The sequence below is a fragment of the Macrotis lagotis genome, chromosome 1 (genome assembly GCF_037893015.1).
Source record: "Macrotis lagotis isolate mMagLag1 chromosome 1, bilby.v1.9.chrom.fasta, whole genome shotgun sequence".
Lineage (NCBI taxonomy): Eukaryota > Metazoa > Chordata > Mammalia > Peramelemorphia > Peramelidae > Macrotis > Macrotis lagotis.
The window spans coordinates 823,116,322-823,139,814 of NC_133658.1; the positions used below are offsets into that span (position 1 = coordinate 823,116,322).

At 34.0% G+C, this 23,493-nt stretch overlaps 1 protein-coding gene across 1 annotated transcript in view; it reads right to left on the reverse strand.

Annotated features, from left to right (window-relative positions):
- Window positions 1-286: 286 nt before the first annotated feature.
- Window positions 287-23,493, reverse strand: part of SUCLA2 (succinate-CoA ligase ADP-forming subunit beta) — a 47,379-nt gene continuing 24,172 nt past the window's right edge. Inside the window, exons 5-11 of the mRNA XM_074217114.1 lie at window positions 16,038-16,166; window positions 14,229-14,367; window positions 7,557-7,718; window positions 7,326-7,468; window positions 3,433-3,553; window positions 2,896-2,984; window positions 287-1,063 (exon numbers count right to left, since the gene is read on the reverse strand). Of these exons, the coding sequence (XP_074073215.1) occupies window positions 989-1,063; window positions 2,896-2,984; window positions 3,433-3,553; window positions 7,326-7,468; window positions 7,557-7,718; window positions 14,229-14,367; window positions 16,038-16,166 (858 nt within the window). The 3' untranslated portion in view covers window positions 287-988. The remainder of the gene's footprint in view (window positions 1,064-2,895; window positions 2,985-3,432; window positions 3,554-7,325; window positions 7,469-7,556; window positions 7,719-14,228; window positions 14,368-16,037; window positions 16,167-23,493) is intronic.

Sequence of the window (23,493 nt, forward strand, 5' to 3'; positions counted from 1 at the left end):
ATAGTGACTTGCCCAGGACCACCTGATTGGTAGATGTCTGAAGTGGAGTTTGTACCCAGATGTTCCTGACTTTTAAGTATCATCCTGTAGACACTATATATATATATATATATATATATATATACACACACATATATATATATATATATATATATATATATATATGTATATACCATGCTGCCTTGAAACATTAATATTTGTTTGTGCCAAAGATGAATTCATGATATTTTACTGTCTAAATTATTTTTTAAAACTTAAAGCTGACAAAACAAACAATAGTCAGAACTACTTTGGGAGACTTTTATTAACTTAAATTGGCATTCTTTTGGTTGCTAAACCCTCTGTAAATATGCTTTATTTGTTCATATACAAAACTATATAGTGCTTATTAACAGCACCATAAAATCATGACTTTCAGTGCTACAGTATTTTGTAGTGATTAAAATATAATGTCCAAATAATTAATCAGTCACTTTACCGAAATACTTAAGGGAATTCTCTGAGGAGTGTTTGAAAGCACTGCTTATAAATAATGATTGGTAGGTCTTTTGACAGATGTTGAAGATAAATACCTCTGTTATAAAACATTATTTCAATACATTTTTCCATTAATGAAACTACTTTTTGAACCTATCACTTAGACTAGAAGAAATAAAAGTTTATCTTCAGATTTCATCATAGGAATCTATTATCAACCGAAAAGCTTTGTATCTGATGATAACAAACAGGCATATATTGCAAGTGACATTTTGTAGCAGAAGCTGAAGAAGGCTGCAACAAAAGATACCAGATTGCTACATTACACTTTCTTCACATGAACTGACCATTCTGGATGGGAAAATTAATGTAGATAAGATATTTTAAAGTTTGTGTGACCAGAAGGCAATTATAGCCTCCAACTACACAAAAGGAAAAAGAAAACAAACTCCACAGTATTTCAAAGAATATAGAACACTGAACAGTTTGAGTAAATCATAGCAGTCCTAGATCAGATTGGCAGCTGAAACTTCACATCCACCTGAGCTTGTTTGGCTAAGGTGACTATTTCTGAGAGTTTTACCACCTGAAAAAAAAAAAACATGAAGCAGCTTGTGAGTTATACATTTCCCAATCAGAACAAAATAATTTTTTTCAAAAAGTTAATTTTAGATGTGCACATTCAGTTTATACTTAGCTGCAAAAAAGGAGGGGGGGAGTTATTTCTAATTATTTTTTCCAAATCATTAAGAAATATAATTAAATTAGGCTGAAGTAGTTTGTGTTTCTGTCTACTAGCCATTAAGTCATAAATATTTAGCCCCTATCTTTTACTTTCTTTTTCTTTCTTTCTTTTTTTTTTTTTGCAAAGCAATGGGGTTAAGTGGCTTGCCCAAGGCCACATAGCTAGGTAATTATTAAGTGTCTGAGGCAGAATTTAACTCAGGTACCCCTGGACTCCAGGGTTGGTGCTCTATCATGCCACCTAGCTTCCCCATGTCTTCTACTTCCACAAATCCACTTATTGTGTCTTCTTGAACACTCTTCAGTCACCTCAAGTTGAACAACTTTCCTGTCTCTGTTAATCTGTTAATAATACCAGTATTCCACAAGACTTATAAACCTCAATGTTACAGTTTTCTATTTTCTATTTTATTCGAACTCTGGTCATTATATCCTGCTGATTCATCTTCCTTATTCTTGTGATTTTCTGAGTTAATATACAGCAAGCAGGATCTTCTCTACTTGAGTTTGACACCAGTGTCCTAGAGCATTAGAGGGTGACTTGGGTACAAGCCAGGATGTTATCAGAGCAACAACCTAAACTCAAGGTTTCCTGACTGTAAGACCCTCTTGCCTCTAGCTACAGTACCATGCTATTCAAAAAAGGCTTCTAACATAACTAAATATTTATTGTATGATGGTTATATCTTATATCTAAAGATATTGATCTTTAAGACAATAAAAAATACCATATAAAATCTTTCAGCTCAGGATTTCCCAACCTAATTTGGCCACAGAACACTTAAAATTTATTGAAATAACATGAATACTTATTCATCTAGGGAAATCTAAAGGAATGGAATATACTATAATCTGAAAAAAATCAATACATATTGCTTATTACAAGCCAAGTGCCAGGCTAAGCACTGGATCTCATCTGTGTGAGAACACCTTCCATCAAAGTAAATTCTAACCCAGCTGTGACTTAGCAGATCAATGACAGGAGCTGCCAAAGCTCACAGAAGTTAGATGATATGTTAAAGATCACATTATGTTACAGTGTTTATTCTTGTATTCCAGTAGACAGGCAATGTTAAGGAAAAATTGAGAGAAAAAAAGAAGAAATTAAGCATAACTGATACCAAAAAACCACCATATACACTTAATATGTATTTTTGTTTGAGTGATATCTCATATTAAAAATTTGCAAGAGAAAATAATATGATTCTCTCTGGAACCCTTTATTCATTTGTCACACAACCAGAGCCCTCCTTTGCTTTTGTTTTCCAACTTTATAATAATTCTGTAAACAAACAAAACTGGCACTGCTACTATCAAAGATTTGCTAATTGACTCTGCTTTGGCTTCACTGCCACCTCTATGATCTTTTATTGTTTTGACTTTTTTTGGTAAAAAAAAAAGTCAGATAATTAAGCACTCTGAGTTCATAACCACCCTAACACAATTTCTGTTTTATTAGAAGCTATTAACACACACAGTTGCAAAATTATCAATATTTATCTTAAATCATTCAAGAATATTAAATTTAATAACATGCCAATATTTTGGAAATTCAATGTAGAATCATCATTATAAAAGAATTAACATCTTTTCTAAAACATATAAAGAGACAAAGCTTGTAGAAAATTTTGATATCCTTTGCAATTCTTAGATCATTAAGATCTCCTTATTTACCATTTTAGCAGCTTCATCCAAGTCATCACAAGCAAGAATTTTAAGTCCACTATCTGCTATCAATGCTTTGGCATCATCAACTCGTGTTCCTGGAGAAGAATCAAATATAAAATATATTCAAATGCTTACACAAATATTGAGCATTCCTATAATCATACACTCTACAAGCAAAACTGTTTGAACCAAGACATAGTTCAGTTAAGCAATCTAAAAGTTTATAATCAAACAAGACATCACAAAAGACTTTAACTTAAGTCTTTATGTTTATATGACACTAAAATTAGGAGATTAACTCACAAATTTCATAAAAAATTTAAGGGATCCATAAAGTGACATTGTGAAATAAGATGTGAATATTTTCGCCCTAAATGCTAGACTAATTTCATGAATTCTACATATTTACATTTATATATAATGTTTCACAAGGAACTCATATTTAGAAACATCTACATTCTTCAATATGCTAAGCTATCTATGATAATGATTTTCAAGGGATTATAGATCATATAATAAATTCAAAATTGCTTGAAAACTCACCTTGTAACCGTACCACAATAGGTATTTTAATTTCCAAATCTTTTACTGCCATAACTATACCTTGTGCAATAACATCACACCGCATGATTCCTCCAAAAATATTAACTAGAATTGCCAGTACCTGTAAATAAAGTATACCTGGTAGATTAAAATTATAATGAAATGTGGATTTTATTTAGTCTGCACTTTTCTGAACTGGTTAATGTGTCATAGACTCCCTATATGGTCAGTCCTAGACTGGCTTTACATTCCATTCCCATCTTTTTGATATTCACCTCACCCCTCAGTCTACTGAACTTGACAAGCAATCCTTTTTCTGACTCTTTGGACTACAGAGTGGGATTTAACCCTCCTAGCTCCTGAACTCCCAACCAAACTGGAGTGCAGAGGATCCGAAATGGTGAGTGCATCACATGTACAACTCTAGCTAATCCCAGATGTGTTTCATATTTTACTTCAGTCAATCTTCTTCCTTGCTAATGATACCACTCTTTACCCTTTAGCTTTCCAATTCCATAATCACACTCAAAACAATACTGATGGGGCAGCTAGGTGGCGCAGTGGATAGAGCACCAGCCTTGGAGTCAGGAGTACCTGAGCTCAAATCTGGCCTCAGATGCTTAATAATTACCTAGCCATGTGGCCTTGGGCAAGCTACTTAACACCATTGCCTAGAAAAAGCTAAAAACAAGCAAACAAAAAAAACAATACTGACACTGCTAATGTTTAGCTCCATTGCCACCTCTAGGACCTTTCTAAATAAAACATCCCCCCCACCTCCAACCAGCCACCAATCCCCAAGGTACTCTCTCCTCCTATTAGGACATAAGAACATCAAGAGCAGAGACACAGTCTCTTTTTATCCTGTGTACTGAACATAGTGCTTGGTATATAATGTTTAATAAGTTTTCTTTTATTCATTCATTTACTGCTTTAAAAGTTGAAGCATATTTATAATTTGCTTCCTATTACTACTGGAGATCAAAATGACATCCTTTTTATAATTTTTATCATTTGAACTATATATTGTATATAACACTTCCTAAAACATGGAGATCTCTCAGATCGTCCAGTTCAACCCAGACAAGAACCCTAATAAATAGTTTGGCAAAAACTTACTGGAACAGATAGAATAAACATGTTTTACATGCTTACCATACTTAAACACAGGTCCTGTGCTAAAGTATTTTAACAATGTTACTTCATATTATTATTATTATTATTATTATTATTATTATTATTATTATTATTCCCATTTTATAGCCGAAGAAACTGAGGAAGTCAAGAGTTGTGAAGCAACTTGCTCATGAGAACACAGTTAATGTCTGAGACTGAGTTTGAATTCAATTCTCTCTGACTCCAGGTCAAGTGCTCTACACCCTAAATCACCAAGCTATCTCTAGATTATGGGAAATTCATTCTTCATTCAGACAACCCATTCTAGTTAGGGGAATAGTTTTCTTTGTAATTTGTACACAATGGTACTAGTTCTGCCTCTTGAAGAATGGTAAAGACAAGGGCGGTGCCTCCTCTACCTTTCAAATACTTGAAAGCAGTAATTTTGTTTTCCCTAATCTCCCCTTTCCATCCTCAGTTAAGTATCTCTTTTCCAGGCTAAACTCAGGTTCTTGTAACTGATCTTGGGAGTTGCTTGTGACATAGTAGAAAGACCAAAGGATATGGAATCAGAAAATATAAGTTCAAGAGTCAGATTTGCCCCATATTATCTATCAAGTCATCTGCACCCCTCTGGATCTCAGTATTTCTTAATTTTTCATTTCTTAAATGAGGAAGTTGAACTAGATAGTCTCTAAGATCCCTTCCGGGTCTAAATCTATAATTATAGGATCAGAGAGAGCTTCCAGCTCTGAATTTAAGCTCTTCTAAAATGCATGGCATTTGCTGCTCCTGTCTTCACACCATCCTAGTCATCCTCTGGACATGTTCCACCTTGTCCTAAAATGTAGGACTCAAAAAAAAAAAAAAATCAAGATTCTAAATATATCTGACTAGAACAGAAGATACTACACTTCTCCTTTCTCTCTATAATTTCTAGTCCTGCTCTACTTTTGTCTTCTGAATCTAAATTGCATAAGTCTAACGTGACTGCCCCTCAAATACTATGTGTCATGTTTGTTGTTCAGTCATTTTTCAGTAGTGTCTGATTCTTTCTGACCCCATCTGGGGTTTTCTTGTCAGAGATATTGGGGTAGTTTGACATTTCTTTCTCCAGCTAATTTTACAGATAAAGAAACCGAGGCAAAGAGGGTTAAATGACTTGCCCAGGGTCACACAGGTAAGTATTCGAGGCCAACTTTGAACTCAGTTTTCCTGACTCCAGGCCTGGCACTCTATTCACCTAACTGCTCCAATGATACTCTCTAAGTAAACTGCCCCAATTCTTTCAATCTTTCCACAGCATATTATTATTTATTTTTCTCACCATTCTAGTTGTCCTCATCAGGACATGCTCCAGATAGACTATATGTTTTGTAAAATGTGGTGCTCTAGGGGCGGCTAGGTGGTGTAGTGGATAAAGCACTGGCCCTGGAGTCAGGAGTACCTGGGTTCAAATCCGGTCTCAGACACTTAATAATTACCTAGCTGTGTGGCCTTGGGCAAGCCATGTAACCCCGTTTGCCTTACAAAAAAAAAACCTAAAAAAAATGTGGTACTCTAAAATGAAAATAATACTTCAGATAATAAAGATCACATTTAAGAATTCTAACACTTAAATACCAGTATCATTTTCCCCATGGGAACATATTTTTAAAATATACAGAAGGTCAAATAGGTATTTATGATTTGATATGAAAATACTTGATTTACACATAACTTTTCAGGAATATTTTTATGTGCAAGTAAGATCAAATTGAAAGGGGCTGCTAGGTGGTGCAGTGGACAGAGCACTGACCTTAGATTCAGGAGTACCTGAGTTCAAATCCGGCCTCAGACACTTAATAATTACCTAGCTGTGTGGCCTTGGCCAAGCCACTTAACCCCATTTGCCTTGCAAAAAAAACTAAAAAGAAATAAGTTATCCTAATGACTAAAGAATCTGACTATGGTTCTCTTATTTTATTTAGGCATTCTAATATGACAGTCACTTTATCCAAAAGTTAGGAGAACATCAAAAAACTTGCCAGTCATAATTATGTAAAGTAAATATTGGTCCTTCTTGTTGCTTCCTGAACTTTCTTCAAAATAACTGCCAACAAGGCAAGTATTTATCAATACTTTGCTTTTAGAAGAACTGTGTTTTTGGTAGAAGTATCTTTCTTAGGTCTTTTCCCTCCCCTATTATTACCTCCAAAACAAACAAATAAATACAAGATTATTTACTTTCTTGGATTTCCCTAACCAAAAACAAAAAGAACAAAACACATGACATTCTATGATTCTTTAAAGTAATTCTTTCCTAAGTCTTTTAATTCTTTTTTTTCTAAAGGCTTACAACATGTTCTACAAAAGTCAAAATATACCGTCCACTTTTTCAAATATAATAAATAAACAGTTAACACAAAGAAAAATGATGCACGGTTACCTTAATATGCTACTGGGAAAAGAAAAGAGGGTTTTTAAAATGAGAATAGTCTCATTTTCCAGGATTAATGTTTTCTTTAAGAAAATTAGTCAAGGGGCAGCTAAGGTGGCCCAGTTGATAGAGCACCAGCCCTGGAGTCAGGAGTACCTGAGTTCAAATCTGGCCTCAGACACTTAATAATTACCTAGCTGTGTGGCCTTGGGCAAGCCACTTAACCCCATCTGCCTTGCAAAAAAAAAAAAAACCTAGAAAATGAGTCAAAAAACTTCAAATTTCACCAAAATTTAAATTAATCATATCAGCTTAAAAAAAAGTCATTCTTTAATCCCATTATTTAAATTATTCTTACCTTTTTATCTGAAGTTATAAGTTTAAATGCTTGAGTCACTTGATCAACTGTAGCACCACCCCCAACATCAAGAAAATTGGCTGGAGTGCCTCCATGAAGTTTTATTATATCCATTGTGGCCATAGCCAAACCAGCACCATTTACTAAAGATAGAGGGGAAAGAATACATTTTACAAGTCATATAAATAAAAATTATCTATTAACCAATAGTAACTAACATGAATACAGTACCTAAACACCCTATGTTTCCATCTAAGCCTATATAGTTGAGATCTGCCTTAGCTGCTTCTTTGTCTCTCTCATCTTCCTGAGTCCAGTCTTGTAGATCAAAGATTTTCTTTTGACGATAAGATGAATTAGAATCAAAATTGATCTTCGCATCCATACACAGCACTTAAAATGAAGAATAATAAAAACATGATCTTAACTTTGAGTAAAAGCCAAATGATTTCTAACAATATTCCTGTTCTATATAATCAAACATTCTTCAGTTACGAAAAGGCATCTACTCTCATTTATTAACAACAAAGATTTCACTTTTATCCACCAATAGAGTTATGGTCAAAGACTGACAAATTAATCTTCCTTTTAAGCAACATCCCTGGGAGTTAAGTCTGCCACTGGGCTCCACCTCACAACCCATTTCAACTCACAAGCAGATGAAGTAAAGTTAAGCAGGCAAGTGGTCCTAAAATAGAAAGCAGTTGCATGCAAAATCCAAATAATGGTGTGCCATATAAATAAGTAATAGCTTGAATGGAATAATTTATTCATTTACTAACTCTGTACTTTCAGAACATCAACAGGAAAATAAATATAGTGGTCAATGCCTTCATTTTTGCAATTTTTCAAGCAATTAATCCAATAATGTACTCATAAGAATCAAGAGAACTTCAATTAATAGAGACAGTAAATCTACTCCCAAAAAGGTATATGCTAGACTGAATTTTCCCAAAATGAGTCATTAAATAAAGGACTCCTATGGTGATTTCTCTTACAATATAAATAGTAGTCCCCTCCCTAAACCTTCTTTACCATGTTAGGATTTTTACATATTCTATTTGAAATACTGTACAAATATATTTATTAAAGTATTTTAATATATACACTTTATATAGTTAAACTGCCCTGAACCTGCAAAATTTTCCTATTCTAGAGTCTATACCCACAAACTGACAGTTTGAAGTGTATAAGGGATTTTTTAAGTCCTCCCTGGACTACTAAGGGATTTTTTAAGTCCTCCCTGGACTACTGCCCTTTCATGAACCAGTCACAGGGAAAAGTTCTGAAAAAAGTGATTCACTGGAGGAAATTTCAGGACCTATGCCAAGAAAATCCATGGACAGTACTAAAACGATCAAAGAATCAATACCTGATGATGAATCCCTTAGGTCAGAAGATGTCCATTATGCTACTAGGTGAGCATATGGAACAAATACAGATAGGTCTAATACTAATGAAGCTGCTGAGCTAAAGCTGAAAAGAAGATCAGTTGCTGTTGCATCTAGTGACAAAAACAAAGTCTGATTCTGCTATGATCAATACTGCAAAGGAAGCTGGAATGTAAGATCAATTTACCAGGGTAAGCTGAACATGATCAAACAGGAGATAGAAAGTTTAAAAGATAAATATCTTGGGTATCAAGGAACTTATATAGACAGAAATAGATGAATTTGATTGAGGTGATCACTAAATATATAGATACTAAATCCCTTAGGACAAGAATCCCTTAGAAGAAATGGAGTATTTGCAGTCAATAAAAGAGTGAGAAAAGCAATCCTAGGGCAGAAGCCAATTAGGAGAACAAGGAATAGTTTATCTGTCAGATTTATGGAAAAGGGAGCAGTTTGTGACTAAAGAAGATTAAGAGAACATTCTAAAATGCAAAAATGGATAATTTTGATTACATTAAATTAAAAAGGTTTTACACAAATAAAACCAATGTAACCAAGATTAGAGTTGAAAAAAAGTGTTTCTGATAAGACTTTTATAAAATATATGAGAATTGAGTCAAATTTATAAGAATATATGTCTTTGGGGGTGGCTAGGTGGTGCAGTGGATAAAGCACCAGGCCTGGAGTCAGGAGTACCTGGGTTCAAATCCAGTCTCAGACACTTAATAATTATCTGGATATGTGGTCTTGGGCAAGCCATTTAACCCCATTTGCCTTGCAAAAATCTTAAAAAAAAAAAAATATATATATATATATATATATATATATATATATATATATATATATGTCACCCCCCCATTCATAAATGATCAAAGGATATGAACAGAGATTTCTCAGATGAAGAAATTAAAGCTACCTATAGTCATATGAAAAAATGCAAATCAAAATAATTCTGAGGTACCACCTCACACCTATCAGATTGGCCAATATGATAAAAAAGGAATATGATCAAAGCTGGAAGGGATGTGGAAAAACTAAGACATTAATGCATTGCTGTGAACTGGTAAAGTTGTGAATTGATTCAATCTTTCTGGATAGTAATTTGGACTATGGCCAAAAGGCAATAAAACTATATATCTTTGATCTAGCACTACCTCTACTAGGTCTATATCCCAATTGGAAATTGAGGGGATGTCCATCATTTGGGGAAAGGCTGAACAAATTGCAGTACATGAATGTGATGGAGTACTACTGTTCTATAAGAAATCATGAGCAGCTGGATGGACTACAAAAAACTTAGAAAACTTGCATGAATTGCTGAATGAAGTGAATAGAACCAGAAGAATATTGTATTCATTAAAAGCAATATTGTATGAGGATCAACTATAATGGACTTGCTCATCTCAGCAATACAATAATTAAAGACAAATTCTAAAGGACTTATGATGGAAAATATCATTCATATCCAAAGAAAGAACTATGGAATCTGAATACAGACCAAAGCTTACTATTTTCAATTTTGAAAATTTGTTTTGTTTCATGTTTTCTTTTTTCTCAAATGGTTTTCTTTTCCTGTTTTGATTTTTTTTTCATAACATGATTAATCTGGAAATATGTTCAACATAATTATACATGTATAACCTATATCATATTGCTCTCTGTAAGGGGAGGGAGAAAAATGTGAAACTCAAAACCTTACCAAAAAAAACTGATTATTGAAAATATCTTTGCATGTAGTTGGAAAAATTAATTTAAAAGATTTTTTTAAAAAACAGAATGGGAAAGATAAGAGATCTCTTCAAGAAAACTGAAGATACCAAGAGAATATTTCATGCAAAAATGAGCATGATAAAAGACAAAAATGTCAGGGATTTAATAGAAATAGGAAAGAATAAAAAAAAGGTAAAAAGGTAGCAATAATACACAAAAGAGCTAGACAAGATAAATCTTAAAATCACTGATAAACATGAATATGTTGTTACTTAAGAGGGCCTTGGAACTAGTTTACCTGTCAGATCTATGGAAAGGGGAGCAGTTTATGGCTAAGGAAGAGTTGGAGAACATCACCAAAAACCAACTAGATGATTTTGATTACATTAAATTAAAAAGATTTTGCACAGCTAAAACCACTGTAACCAAGATCAAAAGAAATGTAGTAAATTAGGAAACAATCTTTACAACTAATGATTCTGACAAAGGACTCATTTCTAAAATATACAGAGAACTGAGTCATATTTTTAAAACAAAAAGTCATTCCCCAATTGACAAATGGTCAAAGGATATGCAAAGGCAATTTACAGATGAGCAAATCAAAGCAATCCATAGCCATATGAAAAATTGCTCTAAATCATTATTAGAGAAATGAAAATTAAAGCTTCTCATACCTCTCAGACTGGCCAGAAAGGATAATGATCATTGTTGGAAGGGTTGTGGGAAATATGGGACAACATTACACTGTTGGTGGAGCTGTGAACTTATCCAACCTTTCTGGAGAGAAATTTGGAACTATGCCCAAAGGGCAACAAAAATGAGCATACCCTTTGACCCAGCAATACCACTACTGGTACCCTGAAGAGATGATGAAAAATGGTAAAAACATCACTTGTACAAAAATATTCATAGCAGCCCTGTTTGTGGTGGCTAAGAATTGGAAATCAAGTAAATGTCCTTCAATTGGGGAATGGTTTATCAAACTGTGGTATATGTATGTCATGGAACACTACTGTTCTATTAGAAAGCAGGAGGGATGGGATTTCAGGGAAGCCTGGAGGGATTTGAATGAACTGATGCTGAATGAGATGAGCAGAACCAGAAAAAAATACTACACCCTAACAGCAACATGGGGATGATGTTCAACCTTGAAGGACTTGCTCATTCCATCAGTGCAACAATCAGGAACAAGTTTAGGCTGTCTGCAAAGGAGAGTGCCATCTGTATCCAGAGAAAAGAGTCGTGGAGTTTGAACTAAGTTCAAGGACTATTCCCTTTAATTTAGAAAAAAACAAACAGATATCTTATTGTCTGACCATGTTATCTCTTAGACTTTTTGTCTTCCTTAAGGATATGATTTCTCTCTCATCACACTCAATTTGGATCAATGTACAACATGGAAACAAAAGTAAAGACTGACAGAGTGCTTTCAGTGGGGGTGGGGTGGGGGGGAAGTAAGAATGGGGGGGGAAATTGTAAAACTCAATATCTTTAACAAAAATAAATTTAAAAAAAAAGAGGGCCTTGGGAAGAACTGTTAACATAAAACTAGTGGAGGTGATAATCCAGCTAAGCTATTTAAAACCCTAAAAGATACTATAATTAAAATACTGTACTCAATACTGCCAGCAAATTTGGAAAACACAATATTAGTGGTTTGGAAAAGAACAGTTTATATTCCAATCCTAAAGAATGTTCATATTACTGACCAACTCTGCACCTTTCACAGACCAGCAAGGCTGTGCTTAAGATTCTGCAAGCTAGATTTCAGCAATATGTGAACTGAGAATCACCAGAAGAGCAGGTTGATTTTCAAAGAGGCAGAGGAACTAGGAACCAAATTGCAAATGTTTGCTGGACATCACAATGAATTGTGCTAAACTCTCAAAGAGATGGGATTGCCAGATCATCTTATTTGTCTACTGAGGAACCTGGATGTAAGCCAAGAACCAACAGTTAAAATTTGATTGATTTAAAACTTGAAAAGGACTGCAACCTTTTTCATTTTGTCACCTTATCTACTTAATCTGTATGTAGAATATATCATGTGACATGCCAGACTAGATGAAACAAAAGCAGAATTAAGGTTGTTAGGAGAAATAGTAACAATCTGAGCTATGCAGACGAAACCATTTTTAATAGCAGAAATTGAAGAAGTAATAAGAAGACTCCTGACGGTAAAAAGAGGAGAGTATAAAAGCCAAAAAAAAAAAAACAAAAAACCTAAGATCTTGTCAAATGATCCCATCACTACCTGGCAAATATTGGGAGAAGAAATGAAAGTGTCAGATTTCATATTTTGGGACTCAAAGAAAAATAGAGAGTAACTGTAGTCATGAAATTAAAGATTTGTGTTCCTTGAAAGAAAAGCTATGCCAAAACTGGACAGCACACTAAAAAAGCAGGCATATTACTTTGCCAACAAAAGTCCATATGTTTGAAACTACAGTTTTTCCAGCAGTAATGTTTTAGCTGTGAGAACAGAACTATAAGAAAAGCTGAGCACAGTAGAATCGACCCTTTCAAATCATGGTGCTGGAAAAGACTTTTGAGAGTCCTTTGCAAAGGAAAAAGATCAAATCAGTCAGTAGTTAAAGAAATTAATTCAGGCTATACACTGGAAGGCAAATACTGAAAGTGTCGCATAATGAGAAGATGAGACTCACTGGAATGAATGAATAGACAGTGAGAAAGACTGAAATCAAAAGGAAGGGAGGACATAAGAAGATGAGCTTGGAAAGATAGTATCAGGGAAACAATGATTATGAACTATACTAGACTTCAAGAGACAGTAGAGGACAGAAGACCCTGGCAAGGGATGGTTCATGGGGTCACAAAGAGTCAGACACAATTGACTGGACAGACTCAAAAAACTAGAGAAAATAAAAAGACAGTAAAAGAGAATTCACTTGAGAAGTTTTAAGTATATTAAACAGGGACAAAATGGAGAATCTGAAAACTATTCAGAAAGTCTACAGAGAAGCAAAAAACCTTAAATATAACTGTTATTTCCATACAAAAATGTGAAACCAAATGACAAAAAAGCCAAAAGACAAAGATCTTTATTCTTTTTCTTCTATTTCATCACTGTTATTATCTCTTGAAGAATGACATATAGGTCAGAAAAAGCAGGAGCATACTCAATCCAAGCCAAGAAGACCTAAATTCAAATTGTATTCCTGACATTTCTGACAGGTAATTTGGGGAATTTGCAGAGAAACCTGGATTTGCAGAGCAAGTGCCAAATTGCATTAGGAGAGGGAGTTTCATTTTCTTGGGAGCTCCCTGCAACAATGAAATCAGAATCCAATACCTATCTCTAGCCTAATAAGGTATCTGGTATTTCACTAGGATGCATAAAATCTTAAAAGAAATTTAAAAGGCCACATAAATACCCATAAACAATATTGTCACTGCCTTGTATGAGACTTTGTAAAAGCATAATGCACACCCTTGAGACAAGTACCAAATGTATATACTAATGTCCTCATACTTGTTAAAATTTTAATAAAAAAGTTAAAAATGTAAACTTTTTCCAAAATCAGAGTTAACAAATGATCATAATTTCCTCTAACATCTAATTTTGATTTTACCTACCTGAACATATGCAATATCCATCCATGCTTATATTTGAGGTATCTGTTTTAATACATAGCCTTTTTCCTCTATCATTACTCTACTTAAAAATTATGAGTCTAAAGTTAAAAATCCTTAATTCAAGTTATTGAGTATATCCATGGGGTTATCTATAAAAATGACATATAACAAAAACTTTGAATGATTAAAAAAAATACTTTACCGCCTCCATCCGCATCCTCTACCATTGGATTTATTTCTACCATGGTTGCATCATATTTCAAAAATAATTCATACAACTTGATCATGTTATCTGCTGCTGAATCCACAAGATTTGAAGGAAATCCCATATTTTGTGCAAGCTGAATCAACAACAATCAATAATAAAAGTTTTTTCTTCTAATTTGTTAATGTATAGTCAGTCAATACAGTTTAATAACAAAGTTATTTTGCAGTGATACATTTTCTTTCTTTTTTTTTTTTTTTTTTTAGGGTTTTGCAAGGCAAATGGGGTTAAGTGGCTTGCCCAAGGCCATACAGCTAGGTAATTATTAAGTGTCTGACAGTGATACATTTTCAAAGGAAAACATTTTAAAGTATTTTTTTTAAAAGTTTCTGAATTATAAAAGAATTCTGGTAAAAGAATTAAGTGAGTTAGCCAATGAGTGTAACAGTGTGGAAGAAGCACTGGATTTAAAGTCAAAGGACATGAGTCCAAATTTGCACTCTACTACAGGAGCTAGAATTCTATTTTATGAAGTATCACAAAGACTGAAATTCAATGCACTGATCTCTAACATCCTTTCAGGCTCTGACATCCTGTGATTCTATAGAATCTGTAGAATCAATGAGTAAAAACTATCACATGGCCCACCCCTAACAGTAACAAATATTTCCTTTTTCAAGATTCTCTTAGTAAAAACAGCAATAAAGAACATAATATTTGAATGACACCTAAAAATTAGGTAATAAAAACAATCAGTCATGGAAAGCAGATGAGGGCTCAAATTATATTTAGCAGAATAACTAAAGGCTTATTATCTGCAGAGTAATCTTTTACACTTACGTTGCCATATTCTTCATTTAAAAACAAAGTGGACTTGACAAGAAATCTCAAGGTTTAAGTTTTATCACACAAACTAATAACATTACACAGACTGCCTTCTGGGGGGGATTGGGGAGAGAAGCAAGATTAGGGGAAAAAATATAAAAAATCAAAAATTAATAAAATCTATTAAAAATATTATTCTGAGGGGGAAAAGGAAAAACTCTTAGAATCAGTTGAACATTTTCATAAGGACTATAGAGAATTAACTATTTTGTTCATAGTTCATAGTTATTACCCCTCCCATCTTGTAATCTCTTATGAAAATCAGAAATACTAGTTTAAACATAAAAAAAATCTTAGAACACCATAGTCATTTCATTTTTGAAAATACTCTTAGAATCATTTGAACATTTTCATTAGCACTATAGAGAATTTATATTTTGTTCATTATCAGTTATTACCCCCTACCATCTTGTAATCTCTTATGAAAATCAGAAATACTAGTTTTCAACTAGTTTTCAATTCCTCAGAAATTCTTTTCATTAATATTCAATTGCATATTCAATTTGATACAGTATTTGATATTAATTTTTTTATCCGAACTAAATGGTCACTCATTTTTAATTGAACAAGTTGTACTTCTATACTTTACAGTCACCAATATAAAATATAGCTACCATAGGTTAAATTTGTGTGGTGACACATTCATGCAATGATCATTTCTCTTCAATATCAACAGGCAAAACAAAAATAAACCTCAAGATCTTATAATCACACATCAAATAAACAACTGTTTTGAACATATGAGATTAGTAAAAAATCAGTCAGATTAAAGACTAGCCTTGGAGACATGAAGACTAGATTTGAGACCTGTTTCTAAATCATACAGCTGTGTTGCAGCATATTTTGCTTTGTGAAATTTTTTTTAATTTTTATACAAGTTCTCAAATTGCAGGACTGAGAAGGGGTCTTGAAACAATTTACCCTAGCAGCTTGTTCTTTTTTAATGCCTTCCACAATATCAATAGGTTCTTTAAATATTGCTTCAGGATTCTCTGCTGCAACATCTTCAATGTTGACACCACCTTGAGAGCTGCCAATCAACACAGGACCCTGGGTAAAAAACAAGTCAGATTTTAGTTGACTCAACTGGATATGCAGTCCCAGACTGCTAAATTACAAGAGAAAAAAGAAAATATTAAACCTGACCTCAAGAAAGGAAGAAAGAATATGCCTATCGAAGTAACTGAAAAATATAATGCAACACAATGTAATCTTTCAAAGTAGAATCCCATAAGCTGAAAAGTGAATATATATGTATGTATGTATGTATATATGTATGTGTATGTATGTATGTATGTGCTAAATCTATATATTGAATAAACAGATGTAGCTGGGTTCAGTCACCTGAACTGATTATTTTTCAGTAAGGTTTTCAATAATGAGGATTAACAGATAAAAGGGATTAGAAAGTATAGGTAAATGATGATTTGTTAGCCTTTGTACTTCAGATTTTAAGATGCTGTATCTTGTACAAGGAGAAAAACATTAAGTAACCAGGAATTCTCAGTTCATCATTCTGTATGCTTGCTTCTAAACAAATATCTGGGGGCAGCTAGGTGGTGCAGTGGATAGAGCACCAGCCCTGGAGTCAGGAGTTACCTGAGTTCAAACCCAGCCTCAGATACTTAAAATTACCTAACTGTGTGGCCTTGGGCAAGCCACTTAACCCCATTGCCTTGTAAAAAACAAACAAATTAAACAAAACAAACTAAACAAATTATCTGATCTGCTGTTCTAGTTTATTGCTTATTATTCCTAGAATAAATATTTGTATAAGAAAGCACCATGATCAAGGTTGTAAATGCCAGTTACAATATTTTCAGTATTGTTTGTAACATTTAAATTTTTCTTATAATAAATCACTTTTATAGTTTAAAAAAGTATATACAAAATAGTTATGAAGTTATCCTAGAGAGGCACATAGTCTCTAGAGTAAAGAATGCTGGATTTGGAATCTGTTAAATTATGTTTGAGGCTAACTTTGTTACTTACAAACCTATGTGATCATAAGCAAGACACATTAACTCTACAGACTTGTTCTCTGCTATATAAAATGTCTGGGGAAAAAGCTAGATTTTATAATTTCCAATACATACTCCAATGCTGTCTGCGATTCTTACAAAAAATTAAGAATAAATTCAAAAAAGAAAATAAAACCTAACAGACTAATTTTATACTCTACATACTCTACAGCAATGAATTCCTTCCCTAATATGCTGTCTCATGAGAGGTAGTCCCCAAATTATACATGTCCCCATCATGAAAAAGGCAAAAACAGACAATCCACTGGCAAAATAGATTTCTCTCCCTCTCTACTCCATCCTTTGAGATTGTCATCCCAAATTCTGGGAGCCTCCTTTAAGAGGCTCTGCAACGTCCTAGAATCTTATGTAATCCAGATTCTGTCAGAGGCAAAAGGGGATCATTTGGTAGTCTCACCAGTCAGAGAGAACTCTTCTATCATTTAGAGTCTGTGCCAAATACCCTCTAATCAGAGGGCCAATGCTGCTGTTATATTTTTAATTTGTGGTTGATTATTTAAAGGAATCTTGTTAAGATCCTTTAGCATATATTGGGCCAAGGAGATATAGACCCAGAACCAATTGGAAACTGAATAACCTCAGTTTAAAGAATGAGTGGACCAAAAAACAAATTATAGAAAGAAATAATCATTTTATGCTAGAAAATGACAATAATGAAACAACATACCAAAACCTATGGGATTCACTCAAAGCAGCTCTCAGGGGATATATTATATCTTTTGGGGGAGGGGGTTGCAAGGCAAATGGGGTTAAGTGGCTTGCCCAAGGCCATACAGCTAGGTAATTATTAAGTGTCTGAGACCGGATTTGAACCCAAGTACTCCTGACTCTAGGGCCGGTGCTTTATCCACTGCACCACCTAGCAGCCTCTTATATTATACCTTTAAATGCTTACATGAATAAATTAGACAAAGAGGAAATCAATGAACTAAATATGCAACTAAAAAAAATTAGAGAAAGAACAAATTAAAAATCCCCAATTAAATACCAAATTAGAAGTTCTAAAAATTAAAGGAGAAATTAATAAAAGCAAAAGCAAAAAACTATTGAATAAATAAATGAAACCAAAAGTTGGTTTTATGGAAAAAAAAAACAATAAAATTGATAAACCTGTGGTCAATTTGATTAAAAAAAAAGGAAAGAAGACCAAATTGCTAGATCATAAATGAAAAAGGTGAATTCACCATCAATGAGGAGGAAATTAAAGTAATAATCTGCAATTATTTTGCCCAACTCTATGCCAATAAATTTGATAATCTAAATGAAATGGATGAATATTTACAAAAATATAAATTGCCCAGGTTAAATGAAGAGGAGATTAAATACCTAACAACCCTATCTCAGAAAAAGAAATTCAACAAGCCATCATTGACTCCCTAAGGAAAAATCTCCAGGGCTTGATGGATTCACAAGTGATTTCTACCAAACATTTAAGGAACAATTGGATCCAATTCTATATAAACTCTTTGGAAAAATAGGGGAATGGGGGAGGCTAGATGGTGCAGTCGGTAGAGCACAGGCCCTAGAGTCAGGAGTGCCGGACTTCAAATCTGGCCTCATACACTGAATAATTACCTAGCTGTGTGGCCTTGGGCAAGCCACTTAACCCCATTTTCCTTGCAAAATCCTAAGGAGAAAAAAAGGGGGGGAATGGAACTCTGCCTAACTCTTTCTATGAAACTAATATGGTGCTGATACCTAAACCAGAAAGAGTTAAAAATAGAGAAGAAAATTACAGACCTATCTCCCTGATGAATACAGATGCAAAAATCTTAAATAAAATCTTAGGAAAATAATTATAACACAAGAAGTTATCACTGGGATAATACATTATGATCAAGTAAGATTTATCCCAGGAATGCAGGGTTGGTTCAATATTAGGAAAACTGTTAGTATAATCAATTATATCAACAACAAACCTATCAGAAATTATATGATCATATCAATAGATGCTGAAAAAGTTCCTGACAAAATACAGCACCCATTCCTATTAAAAACACTAGAGAGTGTAGGAATACATGGACTGTTCCTTAGAATAATTAGCAGTATCTATCTGAAACCATCAACAAGCATTATATTTAATGGGGAGAGGCTAGAGGCATTCCCAATAAGATTAGGGGTGAAACAAGGATGCCCATTATCACCACTACTATTCAATATCGTATTAGAAATGTTACCTTCAGCAATTAGAGAAGAAAAAGAAACTGAAGGAATTAGAATTGGGAAGAAACAAAACTCTCACTCTTTGCAGATGACATGATAGTCTACCTAGAGAATCCCAAGAAATCATCCAAAACACTACTGGAAACAATTAGCAATTTTAGCAAAGTTGCAGGATATAAAATAAACCCTCATAAATCCTCAACTTTTCTATATATGTCTAGCAAGATACAGCAGGAAGAGATAGAAAGAGAAGTCCCATTCAAAGTAACCTCAGACAATATAAAATACCTGGGAGTCTATTTGCCAAGACAGACTCAGAAACTTTTTGAAAACAATTAGAAAACACTTCTCACACAAAGTAAATCAGATTTAAATACCTGGGCAAATATCAACTGTTCATGGATAGGTAGAGCTAATAAAATAAAAATGACAATTCTACCAAAATTAAACTACCTGTTTAGTGCCCTACCAATCAAAATTCCAAAAAATTACTTTAATGAGTTAGAAAAAATTGTAAGTAAATTCATATGGAGAAATAAAAAGTCAAGAATTTCCAGGGATTTAATGAAAAAAAGTGCAAAAGAAGGGGGCTTAGCCCTACCTGATCTAAAATTATATTATAAAGCATCAGTCATCAAAACTGTTTGGTATTGGCTAAGAAATAGAGTGGTGGACCAGTAGAATAGACTAGGTGCAATAGTAGGAAACGATTATAGTAATCTGCTGTTTGATAAACCCAAAGAGTCCAGCTATTGGGATAAAAACTCTCTTTGATAAAAACTGCTGGGAAAATTGGAAGTTAGTATGGAAGAAACTTAGATTAGACCAACACCTCACACCCTTTACCAAGATAAGATCTAAATGGATACAGGATTTAGACATTAAAAAACAATACTATAAGCAAATTAGAAGATCAAGGACTAGTTTACTTGTCAGATCTATGGAAAGGGGAGCAGTTTATGACTAAGGAAGAGATAGAGAACATCACCAAAAACAAACTAGATGATTTTGATTACATTAAATTAAAAAACTTTTACACAGATAAAACCACTGTAACCAAGATCAAAAGAAATGTAGTAAATTGGGAAACAATCATTACAACTAATGATTCTGACAAAGGACTCATTTCTAAAATATACAGAGAACTGAGTCATATTTTTAAAAAAAGCCATTCCCCAGTTGACAAATGGTCAAAGGATATGCAAAGGCAATTTACAGATGAGCAGATCAAAGCAATCCATAGCCATATGAAAAATTGCTCTAAATCATTAATTATCAGAGAAATGAAAATTAAAGCTTCTCTGAGGTACCACCTCATACCTCTCTGACTGGCCAAAATGACCAGAAAGGATAATGATCATTGTTGGAAGGGTTGTGGAAAATCTGGGACAACATTACACTGTTGGTGGAGCTGTGAACTCATCCAACCTTTCTGGAGAGAAATTTGGAACTATGCCCAAAGGGCAACAAAAATGAGCATACCCTTTGACCCAGCAATACCACTACTGGGTCTATACCCTGAAGAGATGATGAAAAACGGTAAAAACATCACTTGTACAAAAATATTTATAGCAGCCCTGTTTGTGGTGGCAAAGAATTGGAAATCAAGTAAATGTCCTTCAATTGGGGAATGGTTTAGCAAACTGTGGTATATGTATGTCATGGAACACTATTGTTCTATTAGAAACCAGAAGGGATGGGAATTTAGGGAAGCCTGGAGCGATTTGCATGAACTGATGCTGAGTGAGATGAGCAGAACCAGAAAAACATTGTACACCCTAACAGCAACACGGGGGTAATGATCAACCTTGAAGGACTTGCTCATTCCATCAGTGCAACAATCAGGGACAATTCTGGGCTGTCTGCAATGGAGAATACCATCTGTATCCAGAGAAAGAATCAGAAAACAAAGTTCAAGGACTATTCCCTTTAATTTAGGGGAAAAAAACAGCTATCTTATTGTCTGATCTTGTTATCTCTTATACTTTTTGTTTCTTCCTTAAGGATATGATTTCTCTGTCATCAAACTCAATTTGGATCAATGTACAACATGGAAACAAAGTAAAGACCGATAAATTGCTTTCTGTTGGGGGGGGGTTGAGGGAGGGAAGTAAGATTGGGGGAAAATTGTAAAACTCAAATAAAATCTTTAATAAAAAAATGAATCGTTAAAAAAAAAAACTATGTCATCTCTACTAGACCTTCCGCATATAACTGGTCTATCTGCTTTTCCCCCATCTGTTTCCTTTTTTTACATTTCAACATATCCAGGACTCAGATCTCAAAATGTGGTGACTCCATTATCATTATAGGATTAAAAATGTCTATTATGTAAAATCTTAATAGGTCTTTCCCAGTATTATCTGTATATTTCTATCTTTCCAGTTTCATCTTTAAATAGCCCCAGAATGAATGTCCATCAAATTGGGAAGTCTAAACGAGTTGTGATATGTGAATGTAATGGAAAACTATTGTTCTATAAGAAATGATGAGCAGACAGATATCAGAAAAACCTTACATGAAGTGATGCTGAGTGAAGTGAGTAGAAGCAAGAGAACACTTTACACAGTAACAGCAACACTGTGTGATGATCTACTATGACAGACTTAGCTTTTCTCAGTCATCAAAGGCATTTCTAAAAGACTTATGACAGAAAATGCCAGAGGGGGAAAAACTATGGAGTCTGAATATATTTTCACTTTTTTTGTTTTTTGTTTTTACTTTATTTTGTTTTTTTTCCCTTTTGTTTGGACTCTTCTTTTGCAACATGACTATAATATGAGGGGAAAAACATCTCCAGAAAAGCTTTGCTTAATTGGGTCTCTCAGTAAGTTTTCAAGTTGTATGAATGATTACATCCACCAGCAGTTTTTATGCTTCCAACAAAATCTATAGTTAGTTCTACTGAATTCAACAATAGCCAACCTATACTGCATCTGAAAGAGTTCTGTGGAATTTCTAGCTCTCAAAAATAAATATCCATTTGAGATTATTTTGGCCTTTTCTCACTGCAATGCTCATTGCAATCTGAAATAGTTGTAGAGATTTATCTAGAAGTCCCCATCATGTGAGGCAACATTACCTAGAAACAAATCTGAACTTGCCCCATATCTAAATCCACTCAGTTTTGGGATATACTAAAACATATTAATAAAACTTGCCTACATCTACTACCCAGCTACAACTAGAAGAACTAATATATATGAGTGACTCCAAAATATTAAGTGTATTTGGGGATTTCAAAGATTACAGAAGAAAGTCCACGCTAATACACATGCAAAAAATGCAGATTCAGGCAGAAGAAAGTCTTTAAGTAGATTTCATTTTAAAAGTTACTAAATAATGTAGTAAAATGATAATTCTGTAAAGGTTTTTACATTTTGGGTAAGGTTTTACTACCATCTAGTGTTATACTTGAGGAAATACTTTCACAATACCAAATAAAACAAAAAAATGTAGTATCCAAGAGCTAAGAAATCATAGAAAGCAGCTAGTTGCCTCCTTACATGTTACAAATGAGAAAATTAAGACCCAAAAAGAATGCCCAAGGTGACAATAAGGGACAGAGCTGAGATTCAAACCAAGATTCCCAGCTCCAGAATATTTCTACTACCCTGGTACAAGACAGAAAAGGGAGGCTGGACCCAGGTTGTGGGTTGAATATTAAGAGTAAGAAATCTGAACTTTGATTTTGCAGGAAATGGTGAGTTATTGAAGATTTTTTTTAAAAGAAAATGTGGAAGGGGCGGCTAGGTGGCGCAGTGGATAGAGCACCGGCCTTGGAGTCAGGAGTACCTGGGTTCAAATCCACTCTCAGACACTTAATAATTGCCTAGCCATGTAGCCTTGGGCAAGCCACTTAACCCTGTTCCCTTGAAAAATCTAAAAAAAAAAAAAAAATGTGGAAATACTTGTTCTATACTTGTTACAAAGCCAAGTCAACAAATACTTATTATGAAGTACTTCTTATGTGCCAGTCACATAGTGATAACACTAGGGGACACAAATACAAACAAGAAAAACAACACCTGCCCTTCAATGAGAAGATGACACATGAAAGAGGAACAGGCTGGGAAGACAGGTGACTTGTGACAGGTACTGGATTTGGTGTTAGGAAGGCCTAGGTTTTAATTAAGACTCAGATAGTTATAGTGATGTGGGCCTGGGCAAGT